The sequence below is a fragment of the Wyeomyia smithii genome, chromosome 3 (assembly GCF_029784165.1).
Source record: "Wyeomyia smithii strain HCP4-BCI-WySm-NY-G18 chromosome 3, ASM2978416v1, whole genome shotgun sequence".
NCBI classification, from domain to species: domain Eukaryota; kingdom Metazoa; phylum Arthropoda; class Insecta; order Diptera; family Culicidae; genus Wyeomyia; species Wyeomyia smithii.
The window spans coordinates 444,837-462,506 of NC_073696.1; the positions used below are offsets into that span (position 1 = coordinate 444,837).

A 17,670-nucleotide genomic window follows, 5' to 3' on the forward strand; every position below is an offset into this window, starting at 1 on the left:
CGCGAAGCGTTGCACGTTTTCAAAGCTCGCATGGTGTTAACGCGCTTCGTAACCGATGGGGTATCAGGATGAGGAAGTAGCTGCTGGCAGCTGGTTGCGATTGCCCATCGATGATGGCGATGATGGTGTTTATGAAGGCGGTAGCGATGATCGCGAAATGGCTAATGGTGGACGACGGATTGCCGTCAAGCATAGCATGAAATGACGTTCCACGGTGGAAGATAGCCAATTCGCGTGTGGCAACGTGCAAGTTCACTGCACTTCAATTCCGTCTGCTGAGACGATGGTATTTGCATCTTTGTTTTTTTTTTCAATGAATAATCCCGTTCACATGCGCGTTGAGTTTTAAGCGATCATATTGCGGCAAGTAATGATTTTAATGTTAATGTTATGTATGTAAGATTATACATTACATAAAAACAATGTATAATTTTTATATAAAGCAAAACTTGCTAATAGAAGCAAACTCAACATTGGACTTGAAATACTCAGTGGCGTCGGGTCCACCTGTGCAACATGTGCACTGCACAGGTACCTTATTCCCTAATATCCGAGCATATGCGATTATCGAAATATAATAACCTATAAAAACAAGTAGCATACTAGTGAAACCCTACAATTTAAAGCATAAAACACCTTAGTTTGATTATCTTATTTCATTTGAGGAAAAATAACTTGAATAAATGTTTGGTGCACATGTGACGAAATCAGCCACGCGACGCCTCTGGAAATACTTAGTTCTTTTTTGTCTTATTCAAAGCTAGACTAAAACCATCATTCCGAACCATTGTTAAAGATATTGTAGCACCGAAATTTTCTACATGGTCAACATAACATATAGAAAAAATTGATTTTTTCCGAAAACAATTGTTATGTCACTAGTGTATGCAAATGCGAAGTTTTTTTTAACAAAATTAGCAACATTCTTATTTTTAGATATCCTTATTTTTTCTATATATTATGTTTTCCTAATAATGCACGGTGCCGTAAATATAAATGCTATTCGTACTTTTTAATGGGAAATCAAAAATCGTTTCGATTTGGTACATCTTTTGAGAAAAAAACATGAAAAACGCCGAAAAACAAAAAAAAATATTTTCACCCACGCCCAAGTCTTTAAGAGACTGCCTAGTAAAACCACCTGGGGAAGCTAGTACTAATCTTCGTCTTCCAAGTGAAGACTGTTGTTTTTGCAGCTTTTTGCAGCGTTTCGAGAAATTTTATTTTTTCCTGGGTGGAGTCGCCTCCCTGGGCGTCGGTGATTTGCACAACAACAGTGGCGGAGCTAGAATGACGGAAAATAAGCGAGAATAAAAAAAAAGCTAATCTGAAAAGGGTGAACAGTAAAACATATCATGTTATTTACACGGATTTTTTATATTAAGGAGTGAACACGAAATTATTGCAACACCTTCAATGGGCTGTGACCTTTTTCCTATACGAAGGAAATAACCGAAAGTAAAATTTCGAACTTTTTGTCTTTAGAATGTACATTGTACGCCAATATGGAAGCTTTTCGAGTAAAAGGGTGAGAAAAAGTTTCATACGCACACATGGCAAATCCGGAGCTTTCCCATCATGCGTTGGGGAAAATTCTTCACAAGTTGACGTTGGATCACAAGAGTGGAGCTGGAAGTAAATCGGGATCAACCGACACAAAATTGGAAGGAAAGGCCAAGAAATTTTTACCTGTCATCCCAACACTTCAATACATGATAGGGCCAAAAGGCTTGGAGTTTCGAAATCGTTCATCCAGAAGATCAAGGTAAGAAGTAAATTACATACGTACAAAGTTCAAAAGCTCCCCAATCTTGATGAATGCCATCAGATAACTGCCAACACCCGCGCCAGCTTCACATAAACCTGTAGACGAAAAGTAGTTGCTGTGAGATGGATGACAATCACCAGGACAGGAGGTTTTCACTGGAAAATATAAGTTTGAAGTGGATGATCGTTTCAAGAAGAAGAAAGTGTCCAAATTCGCTGCCAAGTATCTGATTTGGAAGGCTATCTGCACCTGTGGTAAGCGAAGTCATGTTTTCGCCACAAGAAGAAACCAGAAGAAGAAACAGTGAAATAACAAGACAGAATGCCTTTTGTCAATTCTGGGACAGCATATAGAAAGCCCACCATTTTGGTAAGATCTAGCCCGAGGCAGTTTTTCCTATCTAAACGTGTTGGGCTAATTGAACGTATTGGGCTAATTAAACAGGACACCAGAAAGACTAAGGAGAATGTGAAAAATGCAAGTGCCATGCTCAAGAAATAGAAGAAAAACGATGAAAAGAAACCGGATACAACTGTACATACTCTTATGGATGGCGTGAAGCGAAAGTGTCGAACGTTTTATCGAGAACCTCCAAAGATTGATCCAATACATGCAAACAACGTTTTATTAATGCTTAAAATAAGTATCCCGATCAAACGATTATAACTAACGGGTAACACAAATATATCTAAACTTGATAGAAATAATAAAGCCTGTAATATTCTTGATATGCCAGAATGATAAAAAGTACAGTATTATATCCAATTATGTTATGTATGAAAGTGTATTTTTTAAAGCACATTTATAACAAAGTTTGTTATTCAATTACCAAAATATTGTACATTCTAGCTAATTCTGATCCTTTTCTGTCAAAAACCTTACGAAACTTGCTATAATTTGTAATAGTCAGTAAGTAATTTTGATATTTTAACTATTAACGAGACCAAGTTTAGAACACAAGTTGATACAAAAAGTTCGTTACAAAATATCAAGATTTGTTATATATTTTTGACTGATCGGGATGCGATGTTTGACACAATGTTTTGTGTGTTGCAATCATTTCGAGGCCGCTATTTAGCTCTAAATACATTACTGGAAGTGCGGTATTTGCGAATGTGCGTATCGTTGAAAGCAAGTGAGAGTTGAAACTCTATAACTTCCACCTTTATGATGAAAAAATCAGCAAGTTTTATAGAGTTTGCAAACTCGAATGAGCAGTTTTACATTGAATTTCAGGGGATCAACTTTTAGTCCTGCCATTTTTACTCTAACTGAATGAGAGCTTCGTATTAGCAGGCTGTCCGTCAAAATAATAATATTGATCAGCAAAACTGTGTATCTGCCGCTCCATTCCATCAAATATTCAGCTAGCGATTCTTGAGTGTACGACTATTTTCACGGATTTCAAGAAAATCTTTGTAGCGAAATATGAAGCAGATCGCAGGAAAATCATACGAGGACCAAGGCCCAAGGATCCAGCTAAGATGATGGATTCTTCGGAACACTACGGTGAAACCTATTCTAGCTCCTTTCCGCGAAGCGATTCGAGAGATTCAATAATCATTGAAATGTATTACAAAAGATAAAACCAGCAACAGAAGCAGTGCAAGGTCGTGAACTCACAATCAATACTACATCAACTAGTATTTCATAAACAAATATTTTACAATACTAGTGGAACCGATTTGAAAACTAATTTCAACAATTTCAAATTACTGGTATAGATTGTGCGACTCCCTTATAGCTAATACAACAAATCATTACTGCTCGAATGATTCTACTGTTCTGTGTGTTTCCATGACTTGCTCGAAATTATTCCCAGCAGTGAACTTCGTGTGCGTGCAGCACCCTAAAAAACTTATACGTACAGCAATGCGCCGACAGTCCAACGCAAACAGGGTGCGTATTGGAGTTATGCTTCTATGCTACCTTGCTTGCCTCAAGCAGCATAGCACGCTGTCGGCGGAGCTTGCGCATGTGTACGTGCATTCATCGTTCAATGTTTTCATTGAGTCTTGCTTTGCTTCGAACGAACATTGGATCAACGTTGGCTATGCGATGGTGATGCGAGCTTAGCAACGATGTCTGCGGTAGGCAGTCAGTGTGCATTTGGCAATCGCACGTAGAACATGTGTTTATGTCGGTTTGTTTGTCGAAAGTCGGGAAAAGTTGTGTCCTGAAGAATTCCGGTTCGTGTGTTTTATCTCAGGATTGTTTGAGGGTGTAAACAATTATACGTACCTAGCTGTAACATGAAGTTTCTTTTTTGAAGCTCATTTCAATACAGCACACAGTGAACTACTGGATTGAATGGAATACAGATGAAAAGTAACCCCAGAGAAACGTGTCCAAAGACCCGCCGAGAGTGGGAGTACTGGAAGACAAATTATCATAATCAAAACGAAAATCGGTGAAAAAAGGAAGATCAAGAAATTGATTTTTACTGTTTCGTGTTCCAGAATAATATATTGGGAAGGGAAACGGGATGCAGGAACGATAACACTGAAGCAAGTGATAAAGAAGCTCATTTGTGGTTGATCGATCATTTGACGTTCATCAGCCGTAGTGCGTTGTGGTTTATTTTGATCAATTTCAACAGTCTGTTGAGTTGCATATCGAGATTACAATTAGCTACTCAGTGCTCAATGATTTCCCGCTAAGTGTCTATGTAAATCAAAGCAAGCTTGTGCTAAGAACGTGTATTGGATTCTAGTTCTCGGAACGTTTATGATATATTGAGGCCACATTTTCGCACAACAAACGTGAGTGTGATTATTACGCGTGAAATAAATAAATGTACCTTTTCTGGATTAACAAATCATCTGTCACCTTCATCCGTGTGGCTTTAACTGATATCCAAGTCAAGTGCGCGCAAATCACCCTTCATTCATCCGATCAAATGAGATCAAACGAACCCATTCATACACAACCGACTAGGTATAAGTGAGTGCATCCGTGTGATTGATCACATGCGTTTCAACGGTACTACAACGGCAATCTTGATGCGACATCAGGATCAACGACGCTAGTCACGTGCTATCCATCAACGAACGAAATTCATCCAATACTAACACACGCTCGAACTGCTGGATAACCTTTCCATTGAAAAATCTCGCGCAAGGGCGAGCAATTCATTAGGAAAGCTGCTCCCAGGAGTAACAAGTCAATCGAAGATGAAATACCTCAACTCTGGGCACCGGGAATCCTACACCCTGGTCGTCCGCAAGAGGTACATGAAACGGATGCTGTATGTACATATTTTTTTGCTTCTGTTGTCTGTTTTTTCCACAACCGCCATCATCGCCTCCAGTTCCGCCGTAGCTTTGTTCCTCTATCCTCGGTTGCGTTCCTGCTTTCTTCCGTATCAACACCTAGTGAATGAGATTTATTTCAAAGTACTGTGTAATAGAGCGTGTTGTAGTTTACAGCATGAGTAGAAAAAAGTAGTTCATTGGAATTGAAGGGAAATGTGAGATATGTACATGTTAAAAAAATGACTGATTCTTATCGAAACTATCGGGGTAATAACGTTAGAACGTTGAAAGTACCTTATTATTACAGGAACAACATTCTGTTGCGTTCGCATATGTTACCCGGCGTGAATAGATAATTAATTATCTCGCAATCAACACTTTATAAATCTAGGAAATAGAATCCTTGCAGGACATACTCTTATCGCCCAGCAGATCTCTTTGTTGCGTAGCCGATCTCCAGGGAAAAATAATTTCTATATCGCCTTCCGTTCTCGGCCACGGCCTAAAGCGTTTAGGAAGTGAATAAATGACTAATTGCTTGTAATCGCTTCTCTCCCCCATATTAAAATAAGGGAGCAAAACTGCAGGTTGAGAGTGTGTGTAAGAGCATGTACATTCTAATCGCTGGTTGACAGCATGGCTCTACAAATAAATTAATGTTACCATTTCCGATTTGTGTACGCTTCTGTTTCAATTCCCAGGAACCGTTAGCAGCGGTGATGATCGGTCCTATTTGTATATTGTGAGCAAACAGACAATTCACCGCATGCGTTCAAACAAATCAACGGAAGGTGTCCTGCAGGCAAGGCAATGTGATGCCAATACGCTCGATCGATAGTGTGAATAGATTTTTATCGCTCCAGGATATTTTACACCCGGTCACCAAGTAGCTTCCTTTCTCGATGAAAGAATGAAAGTGAACCATCCGACAAATAATGACATTTTTATTTGTTTCGGTTCGCGATCTATTGCAGCCTTGCAGGCCAAGCAATTTTCTATAATTTTCCTTCTATCTTTACTGCCAGTAACAGCCCTTTTGTGCGACAATCTCGTGCTGTGAGTTATATTAAATTTCCGACTATTGGTACTACCGGTACTACGATGACATGTAGTAGGGAATACGCGTTTGTTCCATTTCATTCTCGACCTGATTGTTCCACCGGAACACCTACTGTGGCAAAAGGAATGTCAGATAAATGTAATTACTATTATTTCTTAAGACATTTTTTAACGACGCAGTCAAACGGTCGCTCGAAACATATGCAGTTTATCTAGCCCGTGAAAGGAATGAACTAATCTAAAGGGTCATAAACTCGCAGCCTTCTATTGCACTGCAATGCGATAAAACGTCGATTGATATACTCTAGTATGAAAATTCAGCCTGCTGCGTTTCGTTCTCAATCGTTGCAATATCTTTCTTGAAATCTTAAAGAGCTATGTTGTCGAAAAAAAGGACATATGGTCGGTGTTAAGTCAGACCGAACCAAGTGACATTTTGATCATTTCGAGAAAAACGAGTATGAAGTTTGTTGCTCTAGGAATTTTGAAGTTTTCAATATTTTAGCGCAGTTTTGATGTTATAAGTTGGAGTAACTCTCTAACTGTATCATGCAATATGACAATTGAAAAAAAGGAGTGCCGTGAGCTCAAAAAGGACAGGTTTGTAACTGACTAAATGTACTTGGTCCACTCTGATTGAATCAAAGAAGAATCATTAATGACTTGGTCCATTATGACTGAACAATTGAACAAATAATTTTAGTCCATTGATCGCCGAACAGCCAAAAACTTTTTAATCTACATGGTTAGTTTCTGCGACATCAACAATTATTGAAAATAGTTTGAATAAACTTTGAACTGTGCTTGTTTCAACAAATCAATGGCTTGCATAAAATAGTAACAAACATACACTTACCACTTATTTCAACCTTCTGAGGATATAATTCATTGGTAAAATTATCAAGTTTTAAGTCAGTATTACTACTGTAACTTGAACTTTTTTCTGAGATTGTGAAATGTTGTGTCACCCACACAAATGACTAACGTTTCTCATTGACGTGTTCAATCAGAGTGGACCATGTCGTTTTCCTCATTTATTGGTAAAGTATACTTTTTTGACTAACGGGTAAAGAAGCATTCCGATAAGTTGCCTGATAGTGTTGAAATTCATCTATGTTGACTTCGAACCGATGCTGTAAATTCCGATAATTTCAACTTTTTTCTGCTTGACACATGGTTCACTTTGTCTGCACACTATAAGGCATGATATCAGATCATGTTAGTGACAGCAATAAACGGTCCAAAAACACATTCAAAACCACGGCAGTGCGTAAAACTTTACAGATTCCAATGGGGGGTGAGTGAAAGAGTTCTCTGATACAAAGAAATTCGGAAAAAACGCTTGAAAATTCTTCCGTTCGTTCGCTTTTATCAATAGCTGATCGAAGGCAGTCTAACTTTTCATTGGCCATGCAGACAAAAATCATGCTGTTATTTCTGCTGTTTTAGAGATAAATAAAATCTGATTGTTGTGTGATGTAGCTTAAGAAAATCTATATCCAATACTTGTTTACTCGTTAACTCGTTTTTTTCCAGTTTTGCGACTTGGTCCGGTCTGACTTAACACCGACCATATACACTGTACAAATGCAGGCAATTTTTTGATTGGAAACACATTTCGGTTTGTTCAAAACATTGGAACATTGATTAAAAACAATTTTTATTGCATATCAACGCCTCTGGTAATACTAGCAGGTGTAAAATTCAAATGCCAATTTGCCTGACAAATTTAGTTGTCGAAGAAAATTATCCGCCTTCTGTTTCAATGCAAGCATGCAGTCATCACCATCATCTATTCTGCGCCCCCGAGCACAAGTGCTACCAGAGTGGACAATACTTGTATTTGCAAAGATTAAATCTTAATAAATTACTTAGAAACAGTGGAACGAAGCAAACCAATGCGACACTTGCATGTTCAGAGCAATGAGTAGGCGCAATATCGTGAACATTGCCGTTTTGTAAAGCGCACAACACAATGGCCATTATAACCTATATTTTATCGCACCCGGTTTTAATCAAAATCAAAACTACCAGAACGTAGGCGCGAACAATATCGACCTTCTCAGGTCAGTTGTTGAACTAGGAAGCGAACAAAAAAGACGATTAAAATTAATAAATATTAAAGGCATACATTATCCATTGCCCTTGAAAGGCAAACTAAGTGCATGACCGATGCACTATTTTAAAACTACGTTTATTAATTTTTTGTCAACTTTGTAACCGGTGTGACCGAGGTGATAGATATGTTCAGTAAGTTTTTTTTAAATAAGGCACGTGATCATTGCAGTTTACCGTGTAAGCCTCAGAAGACACCTGTTTAGTGGTGTGTTGCCAAGGAAATTGGCCGACCGTATCGAGGACAACCCATATGTGTGTGCTTCGAAGGCACCGGCTACGATATAAAGTGATGTGATGATGATCGCGTTTCGTTGTCGATTACGTTAAGAGAGGGTATGATGTGGCTTTTGGGCGGTTACGATCGCAATCATTATGCACTGCAAGTGGTTGGCATTTTGGTAATTGCAAACAAACGTCGTGATTGGACGCAATTGCAGCAAGTGAGGATGCGACTTGGAAATTTAATTATTTCGTTACTTTTCGTAAAATTTACCTAAGGTCAAGTATAAAACATTATTTTATATTGGTAGGTAATTGAACGAAAGGAAATAACAATTCTTTTTACGTTAATAGGATGAAAACGAAAGTTTGCATATCTAAACATTACGGTATGAGCTGTCCATTATTGGTACGAAAATGCATCATTTTCCCTTTTTGAACGACTTCTTCCGAAAAAGTTACATAAGCCAGCGCTAATGGGATTTTCTCTTATTCACGCCAACAATTTTCAACCCACCTGATCATAGTTTTTTTTTCCATTTGTTTGACGAGTGTTCAATCCGAACAAAGTGGGAAGCGTGTCTCTTATCAAATCAAAGCACCCGCTGAACAAGTCTGAACCTGTTGTAAACCACAAAGCAAACGCTGTACACGACTATAGTAATTTCATTCAATGGTTCATTCATTCATATTCGCAATGTGTTATCGTCATCAACTAATGTGCGCGTACGGCCTACTGTGCTATGGTGCATCAGCAAATCCCAAGTATTGTAGGTTTGCGTGGAGTGATCGTCGCGACTACCGTATTATGGCGCTCAATAAACCTATGTTTATTTTTTTTTCATATTTGGTAAGCATCATTTGCTAAAAAACATGCCCATAGTACGGCCTGCGAGCAGCTTACCAAAAACATTGTACCCTTTCGTTTGCACGCGATGCACGACGCATAATAATTGCAGAACCTACACTCTGTTCTGTTTTTCCAATACGGCCAGCGACTTAAGTCAGATTCAGCTGGCTTACTGACTCTACTATATATGTACTACTTTGACCCGGGCTAGAAATTATGTGGTTACGCGCGGTGTCGTGACGAGAATGGTGTTAATGAGTATAGCGATAGCGCGAAAAGGCTATGGTCGCGACTTGATGACTGCGATTGTAATTTATGACTCGCAGACTAGAGTGTGAATTGATCATTTCTAATACTGTTGAAAACAGTTTTGTTTACTACGTCTAATCGGACATCGGATGTATATTTCATCCAGTTTCCTCAATGAACACTAAATCAACCAGCAATTACACTTTACAGACTTCAGAAAAGGTCCTCACCAGTGCCTTCCAAAAAAAAGTGTTTGTCTTGATTTTGTTCGAAGCGAAAAAAGGGGCATAGAGAAAAAATTCTTTGCATTTATTTGAGGGTGGATACGCTACGGTAACAAAAAAAAAATAATAAAATCTAGCAAAATCGCTGGCAGCACATGGCGCCGTGAGAGATTGTTAATAAATCCGCTATTTTGTTTTTTATTAACTAATAAAAAAATCTCATGTCCATATTTAGCTTTACTTAATGCACAAGATTTATTCTCTGTGTTTCTTTTTCACCTCAAAAAATTCAAGAAAAACCACCACGGCGAGTTCTTTTTAGAAGAAAGATAAAAGCTTCAAGATATCAATTTTAAGTAAGTAAACATACGGCACTGCTACAAAGCAACAAAAAACGAAATTCACTTTGATAGCCTCGTTCGTAAAATAGATGTTTCAGAAGATGAGAGATAATCGTCCATAAATCTTACTATTTCGGTACGCTGGTTTTGTGAAACAATTTTCAACCCTACGATTGCGTTTATTTCGAAGAATGTTAGTCTTATAGGAGAAGGGTAGATTGGAAACAACAGATAAAGACTCGCTCAGGTGACATTTATTACCTGAACTGACCAGATTTTCTTGATTTTCTTCGACAAAGTATCATTTTACTTGACTACCAGTTGAAACAATTAATACGTTTCAGTTTTTTTTTTTCTAGTCAACAAAACTAAGCAAACCGGAAATTGCTGCCTTAAAGTTGTTTCCTAAAACCGCAGTGCGAGTTGACCAGTAGCCATAAAGCGCATACAAATATCATGATTGCAGGCTGTTTACTTGGTAATATAAGAACTGTGCCTGCTTTTATGAGTGCGTTGAAAGGAGGGACGCTTAACTTCGTACCGGAAGACAGAACACGCAGACTAGAAACAAGTATTGTTCTAACTGTGGCATAATACACTGTTGGACATTTTATCTGGAAAAGGGACGCCCGTCGAGTTATAATTAGAGCGTGTACCTTTGTCTTCCGGGGCCGTAGTGTACGCAACCTGGCTTGGCTTTTGTTAACAATAATTTCAAGGGTCACCGGTCATCTCCTATTGACCGCATCTTCCCAACCGAAACGGGACGGTCGCTGATATAATTTCTGGCCTGGTCTTCGGAAACCGGCTGATTGTACAATAAATAAATGCTAAGGTGTTGTTTTATTCTTGTACACACGAACGGAGTGAAAATTTATAGCCTTCAAGTTTATCCATTAGATCGCTCCGCTAGCATTGCGATCCCTGTGATTCTATCGAAGATATTTCCCATTTCTACCGGACGATGAAAGAGCAGTATAGAAACTCAAATTACGTGAAGAGAGATTTTTTCTGTGGCGTGTGCACTTAACACAAAAAGGTGCATCGTTCGTCTTCCCCTAAGAAGGCGATGATGGGAGAGGAACAACGACTTACGATCTGTGTCGAGTGGAAAACATTTTCACCTACAGCGGCTTAGTTTGTTCGATTCCATGTTCACTGTCGACTTTCTGCTTTGAAAACAAGCGGAAGTCTTTGTAATAGTTGTATAATTCTATACCTAAAGAAACGATTTATTTATCGATACGACGTTGTACATTAAAGTTCCAAACCCCGTATTCCGTTATTTCAAAGTTTAACGACTTTAGTGATTATATACGATTAGCTACGATTATTAAATGAGTTGGAAAGGCTTATGCTAATGGATGACCATAAGCACCAATTAGTGAATGATTAATTAGCAAGAGAAATATTTCGAACCGTATAGGCATTCTTCCATGTCCACATGGAAAGCGCACATCAGCAACAGTTTGCACGTGATAATCGAACAAAATCAACAATACCGGAAGCATCGCCAACTTGAATTGCAAACAACCTAATGCCATAAGTATCTGTATACAGTAAGCATAGAAAACAAAATATAATATTCTCCGTCAAGCAAGAAAATATATTCCCATATATTATTTATATGGGTGGTCCTGCTCCCACTAGAACAACAAAAAAGACATCACTTATAGCTTTCAACTTCCTCTGAGAAAACTTACTTCAAGAAATTGGAATTCCATCATAGAAAAAAAGGAAACCCAAACAAAATCGATCATTATTTTGCCATCAGCTGCACCGGTTTCCCTTTTTCTTTTTATCTCAGAGCTCAGTAGGTGCCCGGAAATTGTTGGTGAGAAAATTTTACACGTCAATTAAGAAAAAAATACCTCCTTCGATATCCTTAACGTCACCGATGAATGATTCAATGAGTGTTTCCGAAATGGTTTTGTTTTACTTTTGTGGTTATTTACTAATGATTTTTTAATTTTAAATTTTACGAATGAAAGTTCCCTCATGAGACGAAATATTTTTAAATGCTAAAAATCCCTCCCTGTGAATCAACTATTTTTGTTAGTACGACATCTATCAAATATTGTCATGTAAAACACGATTCTGACCAGCAAATGCCGAATTACAATACAATATTCTCTCGGTAGCTGGGTCCAGCAATACCGAGCGATCAAAAGTGCCATTCTCCGATCAAAATGACACTTGACATGATGTCCTACAGAAATCCATCGATGATAGACAGGAAGAATGATTCGTTTTATTTTTTTCGGCCATAGTTGTTTGCTTGTTGGGATGTTTATTTTACTTTTACCTTCCTTTCACGACAAAGGAAGCTCATCACCTCCTGCCTCGCGTCTTGTCAGCGGATTCTCTAGCGAAAGTTGGAACAACTTTCCCTCTTCCAATAGCGTATATGTATGTCTTTCCATCTACTGCCTGTAGTCTTCCCATGTGCTTGCAAACTGTCATCAGTTCGATCTTACGTGAGAAAATAATCCGTCCGCAGTTGTACGCTTCACGCGACTTATACCGCTACTCTATCCCTAATATTTTAATGTCTGAAAATTTTCCGGAACAATGCAAATTAATAAAAAACGACTAGTTTTATTAGCGGTCGACTCGATGAAGAAACCAGCGGCGCGGGGTAAGCGAAAATGCAAACCACTATTCAGCTACCTTAACAAGCCATCGAAAGTGGTCCCCTAAGAATAAGGGTGAGTCAATATGGTAAATTCTTCGACTGCGGAGCAGGGGTTTCCTGCGGAGATTGCAACTGCTCTGCGTATCGACAGTTCCGACCAAATTGCCTACAGTCGACGTGTTCGCGAGAAAGTGCTTTTGTTCACCGTCATTAACGTCTAGTTGTCCATACGGTTCTTAACTTATCGCTTTCTTCGGTACCATGTGATTCCTAGGGAGATTCTAGTTTTCTGATTGGTGAGAGCAAAACTAAAACTGTGAAATGTTTTATTTTTATGTTCAACATTTTTCTAAAAGAGTAATATACAGGCATCTGAAGTACACTTTTGAACAAATCTCAGGGAATATCTTCTATTTTACTTTTGAAGAAGTTAGAAAAATCACGTGATAGATCTGAAATAGTTTTCAATTTCTCAAACATAATTGCATTTTTTTCATTGCAATGCGACCGAATCTTCAGTTTATAAATATTCTCAAGATTTCAAAACACACTGTTGAAAATTTGTTGTTATAGAAAAATGAAATTAACGATTTTTCGTGTGAAAATGCTTAATAAAGGGTATTGGCTCTATTATCGTCAGGTTTGTCCAATTATCGTCCGGGGGATTAATGAAGTCATAGAGAACTAATCTTCTGCACGAAGGTACTCTGCAATATGAAAAGCCATCATGCAAGAAATTAACGCCCTGGACGATAATAGGTAAAACCTGACGATAATAGAGCCGATACCCTATGTTTTTTCTATTTAATTAAAGTTGAAAAATCTCCTTCCATACAGTAAAGCAACAACAAAAATTCCCTTGTACTACACATTCTACCATTCAAAGACTTTCCACGCCAGAATTCGTAAAATATGTCCGCGAAGAAATGGATACCCCTTACCAACATTCGTCTCTCCCTGAAGCAGCAGGTGATAAATAATGGTCCTCAAGTGTGCACACAATTGGTGCTACATGCAATCGAAAAACAAGAATAGAGCGGAAAAAACGAACTTGGTAGGTACCTACCATGAATTTCTTCGATAACGACGCCGGGATTAAAACCGGGTGGACTTGAGTAGCTGCACTGTTACTGTTTAATGGAACTGCAAATCAGTTTTTCACTGAATCTTCGGTCCCTACCTGTCGAGGAAATGTTCGTCTTTTCATGATAACAAGGGGAAATCCTTCCTTCTGGAACGCTAAAGATCTTGCCGAATGTACGTATCGGGATGCATCGAGCCTAGGGTGACGTTAAACGGTTTTCTTTTCCCCCTGAACATCGTCAAAAAATGCAGAAGTTACCTTTGTGTAGCGTTTTATTGTTATTGCCTCATTTTTATGTACTTTATAGCTGAACCTTTGGACTGAGAGACGAAAGAAATTGGCTTCTTCATCAATCAAGCACCATTAGCATATGTGGCGAAGTGTGAGGAGGAAAACCCCGGCGGGTACCGGAAGATGCAGTTTTGCAGCGTCTGTTTCGGATAACATTCACAGTTATTAATGGTCTGAAAGCAAACATTTGGGCAAAGGTATAATTTCATCGATTTGGCATCGATCCCGTTGGGATCGATTAGCGTTCCCATTGATGTGTGGTAAGGTTTGCGGTTGTAAAGGCTGCGTTTGATTTGTTGCTATAACGATCGTCAATGTTTATGTTTTGCCCATAAAATAAAAAGCTTTTTATTGCAATTCTATTCAAATTTTTGGCTTTACATAATTGCACCAGTTATCCATATGTTTAATGCTAGGCAAAAGGTGAGTTTAGAGGTTAAACGAAACCGTTAAAATCGGCAACAAATTGTTGCAGCAATAAAATGGAAACGGCACTCGGGGTCTCAAAGGTATATCCCAATGCGGTCAGCTGTGTTCGGCTTCATTTATTACGAATCGAGATCACGTGTGCCTCAGTGCATGAGCGTTTATTGTTTTAGCGGTCACATAGCTGAAAATGTAATTATCTGACAATTGATTGTCTCATATGCGGCGGTTTAATTGAGACAAAATATTTATTGATTGAATTTTTAAGTGTACATGAGGAAATCAATCACGCATGGGTTATGATATTCGACAATTAATTTTATATTCACTGCATTTGCATCTTTTTTGAGCGATTGTTTAAAAGAACCGGTTTCTATACTTGAAATATAATCTGAAATCCACTCGCTAGCATTTTTTTACGATTTCAAGGATAAACTCGGAATTTGATTTAAATTCTATGCTCCCGTGCACACATTTCAACTTTGGCGAGGAAAAAGTTAAGAAAGTTGGTGAAATCAATCCTGAGCGTTTGAAGCAATCAGCAGCTTTATTTTTACTCTCCGCGTTGTGATCACATTGGATGACGGACTGAATACTTAATTTTACGTTCGCGTCCGTTTCGGTGGATTTGATTAAATCTTCCAGCGAGCTTGTTTAGATAACGTTGGCATTTTTTTTTATTATTTTTATGTGATTCAATTAACTCAAGTAATCCTACTTTGCTCTGCGTACCAATAGAGTTTTATAACATCCCAAATTCAGATGGTGTTTAGATTAGATCCGACCTTTAGATGCGTTATTTTTTTGTTATTCCTTTTTCTGTGTTGGGTCTTTTTAGCGTTGGTTCATACAGGTATTTAAATGTGTGAGCGCTGCTTTATTAGTAGAACACGCCGTTTGTTGGGTATTAGGGTGTATAATCAATCAAGAGGGTCGAAGCACACAGATCCCTGGGCCAGATTGGTTCAAAACCGTCCGAACGTATGCGCGTGTGTCCTGCCAGAGAGCGAGGTATATAATTCATCTCTCTTGAATTACTAATTTATTCCACATCATTCTGCTGCCGCTTTTAGTTTTCACCAGCGGGACCAAATTTGCATACGAAATGAATAAATGATAAACCCATTATGAAAATATATTGCGCATCCCTTCCATTCCATCAAAAATACAACTGTTTTGATTTTGTTGGTAATATTTTACTCGCCGGCGTGATAGGTTAATAATCATACACGAGCCGACCGAAAGATGAGTGCAAAATAAAAATCATTTGCCAGTTCTTTCCTCCCAAATATTTATTCAATTCGGGTTTTCAATTGCTGAACTAGTTTTTCTACAAAACGTTGTTGAATAACGAAAATACAAACTGCATACGTCGCACAAATAAACAAAAGAGACTGGACTGCTCTTGACTTTGCTCTTGGACGTAGCAGGCGTTGTATCGTCCTTGTGTTTTCATGCCGAGAAAGGGTTGAACTCTGACTGAATAATCATTACTCGCTGGCAGTTTCAGCTTTACGCTTACTGCTCTTTTCTGTCTCTTTTTTTTTTTTGACAGTATTTATGAATAAAATTGTGTTGATCATATATTGAGGGCGCGACATCGCATTTCGCGGTTGGAAACAGGCAGTTCAAATGCAACGGATTACAAACAGCTTAGCAGCACTTCAAATCGCCCTGCCCTGAGGGAACATATTATCATGCTTGATGCATCCTCGAGTGCACTCCTGAGTTGTGCGATCCAGTGGCGAGGGAATGATGCTGGCATAGTGGACAGCTGAGCTCTCACCTATTTTACAGCATCCGTTTTCTATCAGCGTTGTGATCACCTCACCTAGAGTATCCGCAAATCACATGCTTATTGAGGGTAATCGTGTTTATGTTATTTGCGTGAACATTACTTCACCCAAAAGCCGGTTCTCGACTCACCTCAAGAGCCCATGAAACCAAACCTAATCTGCTTATTTGCTCGCACTACGTCAGGATTATCTTAATCTTCCCGAGTGGATTTTATTTTGTTTGTTTTTTGTTTTGCGAGTTATAACTTCAAGGTCTTGATTCGGACTGGACTGTCCAGAGAGTGGATGCATGGATGCTTCCACTTATCATGGTTACACTGTGGTTAAAATAATGTTTTCATTCTTGGAATGATTTCAATGCGATCAGTTTAGTACTGACCTTCGAATATTTATGGTACTTTTTATTCAACCTTATGAACATGACGTTTTGGTAAACTGTAACAGACGCGATTACACCATTTAATTTAGAAAATAAATTTTCATCATTTTAAATGGAAAGTCTTACATAGGTTATCCTGTATATGCAAATTCAAAAAAACACCGATTCTAGGAAAAGAACATAGAATGTGTAAGCAGAAAAGAAAATGTAAGCAGAGCAAATTGAATGCTTTGCATATTGATACTCACTGCGCTCCCGCATTAATTGATATAGATAGGGAAGAATTATTGCTAGTTTCTGATCCCCTTTGGAAATCGAAACCACGGCATGATTTATATCTAATTAAAGTATTCATTCTCAACACAATTTCACAACTAAATTTGGCAGAAATTATTATTGTTCTATGCCCATGTCTGTCGCGTGCCATGCTCAGTTCTGCAATTATGGTTATTATACATATCCCCTCGCACAAAAAGTATTCATTTTAAGCTCAAACCCAGAGACCCAGATTTAATTTCATGCAGAAACACCGCTCCTCGAAAACCTGACCTGTCCCATAATGTTTCAATTTGCGATTTGCTGTTTGCAGCAGCCGCAGCCAGACAAAGGCACACATTATGTTTGCTCTGAGTAGGCCAGTCGTTCGGTTCGTACAGATTACGTCCGTTCGTTCATTCGTTCGTTCGTTCATTCGTCGGTCTATTTGTCTGTCCGTTTGCGCCTATACTCGTAAAACGGATGGTGTGTAGTTATTGCGGTTACGGTCTTGTTTCATATTTCAATTAATGTCTAGCTGTATTGTTCGTGTATTTGTTGCCGCTTGTTGATATGTTTTTCCTCCCCCTCATACGAGTGTACCATTTGCACCAGACGACATAACGGCTGATTTGATTCTCCAGCTACCACTTGGGTCTGCCTGCTTTTTAAGGCTGATCCATACGTCGCAAAATGTGCGAAATATGTTTGTTTAAATTGTT

At 38.5% G+C, this 17,670-nt stretch overlaps 1 protein-coding gene across 5 annotated transcripts in view; it reads left to right on the forward strand.

Annotated features, from left to right (window-relative positions):
• Positions 1 to 17,670, forward strand: part of LOC129727158 (rap1 GTPase-activating protein 1) — a 150,335-nt gene that overhangs the window by 71,545 nt on the left and 61,120 nt on the right. The window contains exon 1 of one of the 5 annotated variants that reach the window (XM_055684680.1): positions 3,883 to 4,530. The exons of 2 other annotated variants lie outside the window; for them this stretch is intronic. Coding sequence is in view for 2 of the 3 variants with exons in the window: in XM_055684678.1 (XP_055540653.1) it covers positions 4,942 to 5,015 (74 nt within the window). In the remaining variant the exon portion in view is untranslated. Of the gene's footprint in view, positions 1 to 3,882; positions 4,531 to 4,551; positions 5,016 to 17,670 lie in introns of those variants that run through there. 2 more of the 5 variants (XM_055684678.1, XM_055684679.1) reach the window with 2 other exon arrangements.